At 47.9% G+C, this 14,687-nt stretch overlaps 2 protein-coding genes across 3 annotated transcripts in view; one reads left to right on the top strand and one right to left on the bottom strand.

The window, feature by feature from the left end:
• LMBRD2 (LMBR1 domain containing 2) overlaps window positions 1-6,787 on the bottom strand; it is a 68,852-nt gene extending 62,065 nt beyond the window's left edge. For both annotated transcript variants that reach the window (XM_038743849.1, XM_038743850.1), the window contains exon 1: window positions 6,698-6,787. The gene's annotated coding sequence lies outside the window, so the exon portion shown is untranslated. The remainder of the gene's footprint in view (window positions 1-6,697) is intronic.
• A 2,059-nt stretch (window positions 6,788-8,846) lies between these two features.
• The window catches only part of SKP2 (S-phase kinase associated protein 2), a 39,080-nt gene continuing 33,239 nt past the window's right edge, over window positions 8,847-14,687 (top strand). Inside the window, exon 1 of the mRNA XM_038744317.1 lies at window positions 8,847-8,882. Within this exon, the coding sequence (XP_038600245.1) occupies window positions 8,875-8,882 (8 nt within the window). The 5' untranslated portion in view covers window positions 8,847-8,874. The remainder of the gene's footprint in view (window positions 8,883-14,687) is intronic.

Below are 14,687 nucleotides of genomic sequence, written 5' to 3'. Positions count from 1 at the left end.
ATCAGGGGTGAGGGAGAGATCAGGGAAGGATCAGAGAGGGATCAGGGATCAGGGAGAGATCAAGGATCAGGGAGAGATCGGGGATGAGGGAGAGATCAGGGAGGGTTGAGGGAGAGATCAAGGAGGGATGAGGGGGAGATCAGGGAGGGATGAGGGATGAGGGATCAGGGAGAGATCAGGGAAGGATCAGAGAGGGATGAGAGAGAGATCAAGGAGGGATCAGGGAGAGATTGGGGATCGGGAGAGATCAGGGAGGGGGTCAGGGAGGGTTGAGGGAGAGATCAAGGAGGGATGAAGAATGAGGGAGAGATCAGGGAGGGATTCACGGATCGGGGAAGGATCAGGGATGAGGGAGAGAACAAGGAGGGATCAGGGATGAGGGAGGGATAATAATGGTATTTGTTAGGCACTTACTATGTGCCAAGCACTGTTCTAAGCGCTGGGGTAGATCCAAGGCAATCAGGTTGTCCTCCGTGGGGCTCCCAGTGTCCATCCCCATTTTCCAGATGAGGTGACTGAGGCCCAGGGAAGGGAAGTGACTGCCCCAGAGCCACCCAGCAGACAAGTGGCGGCGGAGCCGGGATTAGAACCCACGGCCTCCGCCTCCCGAGCCCGGGCTCTAGTCATTCGTTCATTCAGTGGTATTTATGGGGCGCTTGCTGCGGGCTGAGCGCTGTACTGAGCCCTGGGGACAGGACAAGTCGGCCACAAGGACAGACAATCCAGGGAGCCGCGCTGCGGAGGAGGAGGAGGAGGAGGAGGAGGAGGAGGAGGAGGAGGAGGGTGGGATCAGGGCTGAAGGTTGGGGGCTGCGGGGATGGCAGGACCTCCCGGTCCCAGGGCTTACAACAGCGCTTTGCCCACTGGAAGCGCTTAACAAATACTATAATTATACCAATTATTATTATTATTAGAGAAGCAGCGTGGCTCAGTGGAAAGAGCCCAGGCTTGGGAGTCAGAGGTCCTGGGTTCAAATCCCGGCTCCGCCACTTGTCAGCTGTGCGACTCTGGGCAAGTCACTTGGCTTTTCTGTGTCACAGTGGAAAATGGGGATTAAAACTGTGAACCCCCTGTGGGACAACCTGATCCACAGCGCTTAGAACAGCGCTTCGCACATCGTAAGTCCTTAATAAATGCCATTATTTATTATTATCATTATTACTAGTGCTTAGAACAGTGCATTGCACATAGTAATCATTCAACAAATGCCATTATTATTATTATTATTTATTATTATCATTTATTATTATTATTATTACTAGCGCTTAGAATAGTGCATTGCACAAAGTAAACGCTTAATAAATGTCATTGTCATTATTTATTATTATAACTAGCGCTTAGAACAGTGCATTGCACATAGTAAGCGCTTAATAAATACCATTGTCATTATTTATTCTTATTACTGGTGCTTAGAACAGTGCATTGCACATAGCAATTGTGCTTAATAAATGCCATTATCATTATTTATTTTTATTGCTAGCGCTTGGAGCAGTGCATTGCACATAGTAAGTGCTTAATAAATGCCATTATTATTATTTGTTATTAAAATGCCATTATTATCATTTGTTATTACTACCAGCGCTTAGAGCAGTGCATTGCACATAATATGCGCTTAATACATGTCATTATCATTATTCATTCTTATTACTAGCGCTTAGAACGGTGCATTGCACATAATAAGCGCTTAATACATGTCATTATCATTATTCATTCTTATTACTAGCGCTTAGAACGGTGCATTGCACATAGTAAGCGCTTAATAAATGTCATTATTATTATTATTATTTATTATTATTATTATTACTAGCGCTTAGAATAGTGCATTGCGCAATGTAAGCGCTTAATAAATATCGTTGTCATTATCTATTATCATTACTACCACTTTTTACAGCGCATTGCACCTAGTAAGCCCTTAATAAATGTCATTATCATTATTTATTTTTATTGCTGGCGCTTAGAACAGTGCATCGCACATAGTAAGCGTGCTTAATAAATGCCATTATCATTATTTATTTTTATTACTAGCGCTTAGAGCAGTGCATTGCACACAGTAAGCGCTTAATGAATGTCATTATCATTATTTATTTTTATTGCTAACGCTTAGAGCAGTGCATTGCACTTAGTAAGCACTTAATAAATGCCATTATTATTCATTCTTATTACTAGCGCTTAGAACAGTGCATTGCACATAGCAAGCGCGCTTAATAAGTGTCATCATCATTATTTATTTTTATTGCTGGCGCTTAGAGCAGTGCATGGCACATAGTAAGCGCTTAATAAATGTCATTATCATTATTCATTCTTATTACTAGCGCTTAGAACAGTGCATTGCACATAGTAAGCGCTTAATAAATGTCATCATCATTATTCCTATTACTAGCGCTTAGAGCAGTGCATTGCGCATTGTAAGCGCTTAATAAATGTCATTATCATTATTCTTATTATTAGCGCTTAGAGCAGTGCATTGCACACAGTAAGCGCTTAATAAATGTCATTATCATTATTTATTTTTATCGCTGGCGCTTAGAACAGTGCATTGCACACAGTAAGCGTGCTTAATAAATGCCATTATTATTCATTCTTATTACTAGCGCTTAGAACAGTGCATTGCACATAGCAAGCGCGCTTAATAAATGCCATTATCATTATTTATTCTTATTACTAGCGCTTAGAGCAGTGCATTGCGCATAGTAAGCGTGCTTAATAAATGTCATTATCATTATTTTTATTGCTAGCGCTTAGAGCAGTGCATTGCACATAGTAAGCGCTTAATAAATGTCATTATCATTATTCCTATTACTAGCGCTTAGAGCAGTGCATTGCGCATTGTAAGCGCTTAATAAATGTCATTATCATTATTCTTATTATTAGCGCTTAGAGCAGTGCATTGCACACAGTAAGCGCTTAATAAATGTCATTATCATTATTTATTTTTATCGCTGGCGCTTAGAACAGTGCATTGCACACAGTAAGCGTGCTTAATAAATGCCATTATTATTCATTCTTATTACTAGCGCTTAGAACAGTGCATTGCACATAGCAAGCGCGCTTAATAAATGCCATCATCATTATTCATTCTTATTACTAGCGCTTAGAGCAGTGCATGGCAAGCGCTTAATAAGTGCCATCATCATTATTCATTCTTATTACTAGCGCTTAGAGCAGTGCATGGCACATAGTGAGCGGTTAATAAGTGTCATTATCATTATTCCTATTACTAGCGCTTAGAGCAGTGCATTGCGCATTGTAAGCGCTTAATAAATGTCATTATCATTATTCTTATTATTAGCGCTTAGAGCAGTGCATTGCACACAGTAAGCGCTTAATAAATGTCATTATCATTATTTATTTTTATCGCTAACGCTTAGAGCAGTGCATTGCACACAGTAAGCGCTTAATAAATGCCATTATTATTCATTCTTATTACTAGCGCTTAGAACAGTGCATTGCACATAGCAAGCGCGCTTAATAAATGCCATCATCATTATTCATTCTTATTACTAGCGCTTAGAGCAGTGCATGGCACATAGTAAGCGCTTAATAAGTGCCATCATCATTATTCATTCTTATTACTAGCGCTTAGAGCAGTGCATGGCACATAGTAAGCGCTTAATACATGCCATTATCATTATTTATTCTTATTACTAGCGCTTAGAGCAGTGCATTGCGCATAGTAAGCGTGCTTAATAAATGTCATTATCATTATTTTTATTGCTAGCGCTTAGAGCAGTGCATGGCACATAGTAAGCGCTTAATAAATGTCATTATCATTATTTATTTTTATCGCTAACGCTTAGAGCAGTGCATTGCACTTAGTAAGCGCTTAATAAATGCCATTATTATTCATTCTTATTACTAGCGCTTAGAACAGTGCATTGCACATAGCAAGCGCGCTTAATAAATGCCATCATCATTATTCATTCTTATTACTAGCGCTTAGAGCAGTGCATGGCACATAGTAAGCGCTTAATAAGTGTCATCATCATTATTCATTCTTATTACTAGCGCTTAGAGCAGTGCATGGCACATAGTAAGCGCTTAATAAATGTCATTATCATTATTCCTATTACTAGCGCTTAGAGCAGTGCATTGCGCATTGTAAGCGCTTAATAAATGTCATTATCATTATTTTTATTGCTAGCGCTTAGAGCAGTGCATGGCACATAGTAAGCGCTTAATAAATGTCATTATCATTATTTATTTTTATCGCTGGCGCTTAGAACAGTGCATTGCACACAGTAAGCGTGCTTAATAAATGCCATTATTATTCATTCTTATTACTAGCGCTTAGAACAGTGCATTGCACATAGCAAGCGTGCTTAATAAATGCCATCATCATTATTCATTCTTATTACTAGCGCTTAGAGCAGTGCATGGCACATAGTAAGCGCTTAATAAGTGTCATCATCATTATTCATTCTTATTACTAGCGCTTAGAGCAGTGCATGGCACATAGTAAGCGCTTAATAAATGTCATCATCATTATTCGTTCTTATTACTAGTGCTTAGAGCGGTGCATGGCACATAGTAAGCGCTTAATAAGTGCCATCATCATTATTCATTCTTATTACTAGCGCTTAGAGCAGTGCATGGCACATAGTGAGCGGTTAATAAGTGTCATTATCATTATTCCTATTACTAGCGCTTAGAGCAGTGCATTGTGCATTGTAAGCGCTTAATAAATGTCATTATCATTATTCTTATTATTAGCGCTTAGAGCAGTGCATTGCACACAGTAAGCGCTTAATAAATGTCATTATCATTATTTATTTTTATCGCTAACGCTTAGAGCAGTGCATTGCACACAGTAAGCGCTTAATAAATGCCATTATTATTCATTCTTATTACTAGCGCTTAGAACAGTGCATTGCACATAGCAAGCGCGCTTAATAAATGCCATTGTCATTATTCATTCTTATTACTAGCGCTTAGAGCAGTGCATGGCACATAGTAAGCGCTTAATAAGTGCCATCATCATTATTCATTCTTATTACTAGCGCTTAGAGCAGTGCATGGCACATAGTGAGCGGTTAATAAGTGTCATTATCATTATTCCTATTACTAGCGCTTAGAGCAGTGCATTGCGCATTGTAAGCGCTTAATAAATGTCATTATCATTATTCTTATTATTAGCGCTTAGAGCAGTGCATTGCACACAGTAAGCGCTTAATAAATGTCATTATCATTATTTATTTTTATCGCTAACGCTTAGAACAGTGCATTGCACTTAGTAAGCGCTTAATAAATGCCATTATTATTCATTCTTATTACTAGCGCTTAGAACAGTGCATTGCACATAGCAAGCGCTCTTAATAAATGCCATCATCATTATTCATTCTTATTACTAGCGCTTAGAGCAGTGCATGGCACATAGTGAGCGCTTAATAAGTGCCATCATCATTATTCATTCTTATTACTAGCGCTTAGAGCAGTGCATGGCACATAGTAAGCGCTTAATACATGCCATTATCATTATTTATTCTTATTACTAGCGCTTAGAGCAGTGCATTGCGCATAGTAAGCGTGCTTAATAAATGTCATTATCATTATTTTTATTGCTAGCGCTTAGAGCAGTGCATTGCACATAGTAAGCGCTTAATAAATGTCATTATCATTATTCCTATTACTAGCGCTTAGAGCAGTGCATTGCGCATTGTAAGCGCTTAATAAATGTCATTATCATTATTCTTATTATTAGCGCTTAGAGCAGTGCATTGCACACAGTAAGCGCTTAATAAATGTCATTATCATTATTTATTTTTATCGCTGGCGCTTAGAACAGTGCACTGCACACAGTAAGCGTGCTTAATAAATGCCATTATTATTCATTCTTATTACTAGCGCTTAGAACAGTGCATTGCACATAGCAAGCGCGCTTAATAAATGCCATCATCATTATTCATTCTTATTACTAGCGCTTAGAGCGGTGCATGGCACATAGTAAGCGCTTAATAAGTATCATCATCATTATTCATTCTTATTACTAGCGCTTAGAGCAGTGCATGGCACATAGTAAGCGCTTAATAAGTGTCATTATCATTATTCATTCTTATTACTAGCGCTTAGAGCAGTGCATGGCACATAGTAAGCGCTTAATACATGCCATTATCATTATTTATTCTTATTACTAGCGCTTAGAGCAGTGCATTGCGCATAGTAAGCGTGCTTAATAAATGTCATTACCATTATTTTTATCGCTAGCGCTTAGAGCAGTGCATGGCACATAGTAAGCGCTTAATAAATGTCATTATCATTATTCATTCTTATTACTAGCGCTTAGAACGGTGCATTGCACATAGTAAGCGGTTAATCAACCAATCAATCAATCAATCGTATTTATTGAGCGCTTACTGTGTGCAGAGCACTGGACTAAGCGCTTGGGAAGTCCAAGTTGGCATCACATAGAGACGGTCCCTGCCCACCAGCGGGCTCACAGTCTAAAAGGGGGAGACAGAGGACAGAACCAAACGTACCAACAGAATAAAATAAATAGGATAGAAATGGACAAGGAAAATAAATATAAATAAAGAGAGTAATAAACACGTACAACCATATATACATGGTTGTACATAAATGTCATTATCATTATTCTTATTACTAGCGCTTAGAGCAGTGCACTGCGCATAGCCAGCGCTCAGTGAATGTCATTCTGACGAGGAGGAGGAGGAGGAGGAGGAGGCCGATGACTGGTGATTACCGTGGGCGGTGGGTCTCCCCGGCGGCGCCCCGGCCTCGGCCTCGGCCTCGGCCGCCCATGCTCCTCGCTGTCCGTCACCGTGTCCGTCCGCTCGGTCGCTCGGTCGGTCGGTCGGACGGAGGGCCTGAGGAGAACCGTCGCCTCAGCCGCCGCCCTCCGGCGTGTGACACCCGACGGCCCCGCCCTCCCGCCGCGGGGCATTGTGGGGGGCCCCCCCCCGCGCCGCCGGGGACTACAACTCCCAGCGGGCAGCGCGCCCACCTCCTCCTCCTTCTCCTCCTCCCCTCCGCCTGGAGGGGGCGGGGCCTCACCGCCGCGGGGGATTGTGGGGGGGGCGACCAGTTCGGATGGGACTGCAGCTCCCAGCGGGCAGCGCGCTCGCCTGTCTCCTCCTCCACCCCCTCCGCTGCGGGGGGATTGTGGGGGGCAACCAGCGGGCAGCGCGCCCTCCTGCCTCCTCCTCCTCCTCTTCCTCCGCGGGGGATTGTGGGGGGGCTCCCAGGGCGGCTAGGACTACAACTCCCAGCGGGCAGCGCGCCCTCCTCCACCTCCTCCTTCCCCTCCTCCACCAACCAGGGCGGCTGGGACTACAGCTCCCAGCGGGCAGCGCGCCCTCCTCCTCCTCCACCCCTCCGCCTGGAGGGGGCGGGGCCTCACCGCCGCGGGGGATTGTAAGGGGCAACCAGTTCGGCTGGGACTACAGCACCCAGCGGGCAGCGCGCTCGCCTGCCTCCTCCACCCCTTCCGCCCGGAGGGGGCGAGGCCTCTCCGCCGCGGGGCATTGTGGGGGGGGGGCAACCAGGGAGTGGCGGGGACTACAACTCCCAGCGGGCAGCGCGGCCCCGCCTGCCTCCTCCTCCTCCTCCTCCTCCTCCACCCCCTCCGCCGCGGGGGATTGTGGGGGGGGGCAACCAGGGCGGCTGGGACTACAACTCCCAGCGGGCAGCGCGCCCGCCTGCCTCTTTTTTTAATGGCAATTTATTAAGCGCTTACTATCATCATCAATCGTATTTATTGAGCGCTTACTGTGTGCAGAGCACTGCACTAAGCGCTTGGGAAGTACAAATTGGCAACATATAGAGACAGTCCCTACCCAACAGTGGGCTCACAGTCTAAAAGTCTATGAAGCGCTTACTATGTGCAAAGCACTCTTAGCGCTGGGGAGGTTACAAGGTGATCAGCTTGTCCCACGGGGGTCTCACAGTCTTCATCCCCATTTTACAGATGAGGTAACTGAGGCCCAGAGAATCAATCAATCGTATTTATTGAACACTTACTGTGGGCAGAGCACTGCACTAAGCGCTTGGGAAGCGCAAGATGGCAATATATAGAGACGGTCCCTACCCAACGGTGGGCTCACAGTCTAAAAGGGGGAGAGAAGTAAAGTGACTTGCCCAAAGTCACACAATTGACACTTGGCAGCGCCGAGATTGGAACCGTGACCTCTGACTCCAAAGCCCGCCCTCCTCCCACTGAGCCACGCGGCTGCTCCGCCGCGGAGGATTGTGGGGGGCGAGGAGGGCGGCTGGGACTACAACTCCCAGCGGGCGGCGCGGCCGCCTGCCTTCTCCTCCGCCGCCTCCGCCCGGAGGGGGCGTGGCCTCTCCGCCGCGGGGGATTGTGGGGGACGAGACGGGCGGCAGGGACTACAGCTCCCAGCGGGCGGCGCGCCCGCCTGCCTTCCTCTCCGCCCGGAGGGGGCGTGGCCTCCCCTTCGCGGGGCATTGTGGGGGGCGACGAGGGCGGCAGGGACTACAACTCCCAGCGGGCGGCGCGGCCGCCTGCCTTCTCCTCCGCCCGGAGGGGGCGTGGCCTCTCCGCCGCGGGGGATTGTGGGGGGGCGACGGGGAGGGGCAGGGACTACAACTCCCAGCGGGCGGCGCGCCCGCCTGCCTTCCTCTCCGCCCGGAGGGGGCGTGGCCTCCCCTTCGCGGGGGATTGTGGGGGGGCGACGAGGGAGGCAGGGACTACAGCTCCCAGCGGGCGGCGCGCGCGCGCCTGCCTTCTCCTCCGCCCGGAGGGGGCGTGGCCTCTCCGCCGCGGGGGATTGTGGGGGGGCGACTAGGGCGGCGGGGACTACAACTCCCAGCGGGCGGCGCGGCCGCCTTCCGGGGGGGGGGGGCACGCGCGCATGCGCGCGGGTCGCCGGGAAGGCGGGAGCCGCGGAGCCCCGCACCATGCTCAGGTAACGGGGGCTCAGCACAGCGCTCAGCACAGCGCTCAGCGCACCGGCCACGCTCCACAGGAAACACACATTTGTTAAGCGCTTACTACGTGCAAAGCACTGTTCTAAGCGCTGGGGAGGTTACAAGGTGATCAGTTTGTCCCATGTGGGGCTCACAGTCTTCATCCCCATTTTACAGATGAGGGAACTGAGGCCCAGAGAAGAAATTACGGCGTTTGCTAAGCGCTTACTACGTGCAAAGCCCTGTTCTAAGCGCCGGGGGAGGATGCAAGGTGATCAGGTGGCCCCGCTTGTGGGGATCACAGTCTTCCTCCCCATTTTACAGATGAGGAAACTGAGGCACAGAGAAGGTAATAGTAATAATGATGGTATTTGTTAAGCGCTTACTATGTGCAAAGCACTGTTCTAAGCGCCGGGGGAGGATGCAAGGTGATCAGGTGGCCCCGCTTGTGGGGATCACAGTCTTCATCCCCATTTTACAGATGAGGAAACTGAGGCACAGAAAAGGTAATAGTAATAATGATGGTATTTGTTAAGCGCTTACTATGTGCAAAGCACTGTTCTAAGCGCCGGGGGAGGATACAAGGTGATCAGTTGGTCCCGCGTGTGGGGCTCACAGTCTTCCTCCCCATTTTACAGATGAGGAAACTGAGGCACAGAGAAGGTAATAGTAATAATGATGGTATTTGTTAAGCGCTTACTATGTGCAAAGCCCTGTTCTAAGCGCCGGGGGGGGATGCAAGGTGATCAGGTGGCCCCGCGTGTGGGGCGCACAGTCTTCCTCCCCATTTTACAGATGAGGAAACTGAGGCACAGAGAAGGTAATAGTAATAATGATGGTATTTGTTAAGCGCTTACTACGTGCAAAGCCCTGTTCTAAGCGCCGGGGGAGGATGCAAGGTGATCAGGTGGCCCCGCTTGTGGGGATCACAGTCTTCATCCCCATTTTACAGATGAGGAAACTGAGGCGCAGAGAAGGTAATAGTAATAATGATGGTATTTGTTAAGCGCTTACTATGTGCAAAGCACTGTTCTAAGCGCCGGGGGAGGATACAAGGTGATCAGTTGGTCCCGCGTGTGGGGCTCACAGTCTTCATCCCCATTTTACAGATGAGGAAACTGAGGCACAAAAAAGGTAATAGTAATAATGATGGTATTTGTTAAGCGCTTACTATGTGCAAAGCACTGTTCTAAGCGCCGGGGAGGATACAAGGTGATGAGGTTGTCCCGCGTGTGGGGCGCACCGGCTTCATCCCCATTTTACAGATGAGGAAACTGAGGCACAAAGAAGGTAATAGTAATAATGATGGTATTTGTTAAGCGCTTACTATGTGCAAAGCCCTGTTCTAAGCGCCGGGGGAGGATACAAGGTGATGTGGTGGTCCCGCGTGTGGGGCTCACCGTCTTCATCCCCATTTTACAGATGAGGAAACTGAGGCACAGAGAAGGTAGTAGTAATAATGAAGGGACTTGTTAGGCGCTTACTATGTGCAAAGCACTGTTCTAAGCGCCGGGGGAGGATACAAGGTGATGAGGTGGTCCCGCGTGTGGGGATCACAGTCTTCATCCCCATTTTACAGATGAGGGAACTGAGGCACAGAGAAGGTAATAATAATGATGGGACTTGTTAGGCGCTTACTATGTGCAAAGCACTGTTCTAAGCGCCGGGGGACGATACAGGGTGATCAGGTTGGCCCTCGTGTGGGGATCACAGTCTTCCTCCCCATTTTACAGAAGAGGAAACTGAGGCGCAGAGAAGGTAATAGTAATAATGATGGTATTTGTTAAGCGCTTACTATGTGCCAAGCACTGTTCTAAGCGCTGGGGGGGATGCAAGGTGATCAGGTTGTCCCGCGGGGGGCTCACACTTTTTAATCCCCATTTTACAGATGAGGGAACTGAGGCCCGGAGAAGGTAATAATAATAATGATGGTACTTGTTAAGCACTTACTCTGTGCCAAGCACTGTTCTAAGCGCCGGGGGAGGATGCAAGGTGATCAGGTTGTCCCGCGGGGGGCTCACAGTTTTTAATCCCCATTTTACAGATGAGGGAACTGAGGCCCAGAGAAGGCAGTAATAATAATGATGGTACTTGTTAAGCACTTATTCTGTGCAAAGCCCTGTTCTAAGCGCTGGGGGGGGATACACGGTGATGCGGTTGCCCCGCGGGGGGCTCACAGTTTTAAATCCTTATTTTACAGATGAGGGAACTGAGGCCCAGAGAAGGTAATAATAATAATGATGGTATTTGTTAAGCGCTTACTGTGTGCAAAGCCCTGTTCTAAGCGCCGGGGGAGGATACAAGGTGATCAGGTGGCCCCGCGTGTGGGGATCACAGTCTTCCTCCCCATTTTACAGATGAGGAAACTGAGGCACAGAGAAGGTAATAATAATAATGATGGTATTTGTTAAGCGCTTACTATGTGCAAAGCTCTGTTCTAAGCGCCGGGGGGGATGCAAGGTGATCAGGTTGTCCCCCGTGGGGCTCACACTGGTTAATCCCCATTTTACAGATGAGGGAACTGAGGCCCAGAGAAGAAATTGCGGCGTTTGTTAAGCGCTTACTACGTGCAAAGCCCTGTTCTAAGCGCTGGGGGCGGATGCAAGGTGATCGGGTGGTCCCGCGTGTGGGGCGCACAGTCTTCATCCCCATTTTACAGATGAGGGAACTGAGGCCCAGAGAAGGTAATAATAATGATGGGACTTGTTAGGCGCTTACTACGTGCAAAGCACTGTTCTAAGCGCCGGGGGAGGATACAAGGTGATGAGGTGGTCCCGCGTGTGGGGCTCACACTGTTTAACCCCCATTCTGCAGATGAGGAAACTGAGGTACAGAGATGATAATAATAATAATGGTGGTATTTGTTAAGCGTTTACTATGTGCAAAGCACTGTTCTAAGCGCTGAGGGAGGATTCAAGGTGATCAGGCTGTTCCCCGGGGGGCTCACAGTTTTTAATCCCCATTTTGCAGATGAGGGAACTGAGGTATAGAGAAGGTAATAATAATAATGATGGTATTAAGCGCTTATTATGTGCAAAGCACTGTCCTAAGCGCTGGGGAAGTTGCAAGGTGATCAGGTTGTCCCGCTGTTAAGCGCTTACTACGTGCCAAGCACTGTTCTAAGCGCTGGGGAAGTTACAAGGTGATCAGGTTGTCCCACGGGGGGCTCACGCTTTTTAATCCCCATTTTACAGATGAGGGGACTGAGGCCCAGAGAAGAAATTACGGCATTTGCTAAGCGCTTACTATGCGCAAAGCACTGTTCTAAGCGCCGGGGAGGCTACAAAGTGATCAGGTTTGTCCGTTGTTAAGCGCTTACTATGTGCCAAGCACTGTTCTAAGCGCCGGAGGAGGTTACAAGGTGATCAGGGTGCCCCGCGGGGGGCTCACACTTTTTCATCCCCATTTTACAGATGAGGGAACTGAGGCCCAGAGAAGGTAATAATAATAATGATGGTACTTGTTAAGCGCTTACTATGTGCAAAAAGCACTGTTCTAAGCGCCCGGGGGGGTTAACAAGGTGATCAGGTTGTCCCGCGGGGGGCTCGCAGTCTTCATCCCCATTTTACAGATGAGGGAACTGAGGCACAGAGAAAAAAATTACGGCGTTTGTTAAGCGCTTACTATGTGCAAAGCACTGTTCTAAGCACCGGGGAGGCTACAAAGTGATCAGGTTGCCCCGTTGTTAAGCGCTTACTATGTGCCAAGCCCTGTTCTAAGCGCTGGGGGGGGGATACAAGGCGATCAGGTTGTCCCGCGGGGGGCTCACACTTTTTAATCCCCATTTTACAGATGAGGGAACTGAGGCACGGAGAAGGTAATAATAATAATGATGGTACTTGTTAAGCGCTTACTATGTGCAAAGCACCGTTCTAAGCTCTGGGGGGATACAGGGTGATCAGGTTGTCCCACGGGGGGCTCACAGTCTTAATCCCCATTTTACAGATGAGGGAACTGAGGCACAGAGAAGATAATGATGATGGCATTTTTTAAGTGCTTACTACGTGCAAAGCACTGTTCTAAGCGCTGGGGAGGGGAATACAAGGTGATCAGGTTGTCCCGCGGGGGGCTCACAGTCTTCATCCCCATTTTACAGATGAGGGAACTGAGGCCCAGAGAAAAAAATACGGCATTTGTTAAGCGCTTACTATGTGCAAAGCACTGTTCTAAGCGCTGGGGGAGGATACAAGGTGATCGGGTTGTCCTGCGTGGGGCTCACAGCCTTCACCCCCATTTTACAGATGAGATGGCTGAGGCCCAGAGAAGTTGTGACTTGCCCAAGGTCACAACAGCTGACAAGCGGCGGAGCCGGGATTCGAACCCATGACCTCTGACTCCAAACCCCGGGCTCTTCCCACTGAGCCACGCTGCTTCCCTTAATGCCCCGGTGGGTGTGCGTCTGCTTATCCCGGGATTCCCCTTGGGTTAATGATGTTATAGTAATATGTAAAATAATATAATGTAATTACAACATAATAGTGTATATAATAATATGTAATATAATAGTAGTATTTGTTAAGCGCTTACTATGTGCAAAGCGGTGTTCTAAGCGTTGGGTTAATACTCCGCCACTTGTCAGCTGTGTGACCTTGGGCAAGCCACTTCACTTCTCTGGGCCTCAGTTCCCTCATCTGTAAAATGGGGATGAAGACTGTGAGCCCCAAGTGGGACAAGCTCCTTGTAGCCCCGCCCCCGCAGCGTTTAGAACAGTGTTTTGCACGTAGTAAGCGCTTAACGAATACCGCCATCATTATTATTATTATTATTATTACAAGGTCATCAGGTTGTGCCACTTGGGGCTCACAGTCTTCATCCCCATTTTCCAGATGAGGGAACTGAGGCCCCGAGAAGTGACTTGCCCAAGGTCACCCGGCTGGCAAGGGGCGGAGTCGGGATTCGAACCCACCACCTCTGACTCCCGAGCTCTTTCCACCGAGCCGCGCCGCTTCCCTTGACGCCCCGGTGGGTGTGCGTCTGCTTATCCCGGGATTCCCCGTGGGATAGTATGGATCCTTGCGTTGCCTGCGGACAACTTGTACTTCCCAAGCGCTCAGTACAGTGCTCCGCACATAGTAAGCGCTCAATAAAGACGATTGATTGAATGAATGAATAACAGCACCCTGCACCCGATAAGCGCTCAATCCATACGATGGGATGAATGCATCTGGCTTCCCACTTGATTCAGTCATTCAATCGTATTTATTGAGCGCTTACTGGGTGCGGAGCACTGTACTAAGCGCTTGGGAAGTACAAGTCGGCAACAATAATGGGCTCACGGTCTTGCAGGATTTGATCGTAGAATATTCAGTCAATCAATCAGTCGTATTTATTGAGCGCTTACTGAGTGCGGAGCACTGTACTAAGCGCTTGGGAAGTACAAGTCGGCAACATAGAGAGACGGTCCCAACGCAAAAACGGGCTCACAGTCTTGCAGGATTTGATCGTAGAATATTCAATCAATCAATCAGCCGTATTTATTGAGCGCTTATTGAGTGCGGAGCACTGTACTAAGCGCTCGGTTAGTCCAAGTCGGCGACATATAGAGACGGTCCCTACCCAACAGTGGGCTCACAGTCCAGTCTGTCCAGCTGTCGTTTGGCCGCCCGTCCCCCGATAATCGAATAAATTCACCCCTCGATCCACCTCTTGCTTGCTTTATTTTATTTCTACATATTTATTCTATTTATTTTATTTTGTTAATATGTTCTGTTTTGTTGTCTGTCTCCCCCTTCTAGACTGTGAGCCCGCCGGTGGGTAGGGACCGGCTCTAGATGTTGCCAACTGGGACTTCCCAAGCGCTTAGT

This window comes from Tachyglossus aculeatus, chromosome 3, assembly GCF_015852505.1.
Source record: "Tachyglossus aculeatus isolate mTacAcu1 chromosome 3, mTacAcu1.pri, whole genome shotgun sequence".
Lineage (NCBI taxonomy): Eukaryota > Metazoa > Chordata > Mammalia > Monotremata > Tachyglossidae > Tachyglossus > Tachyglossus aculeatus.
This window is presented reverse-complemented; position numbering and strand designations above follow the sequence as displayed.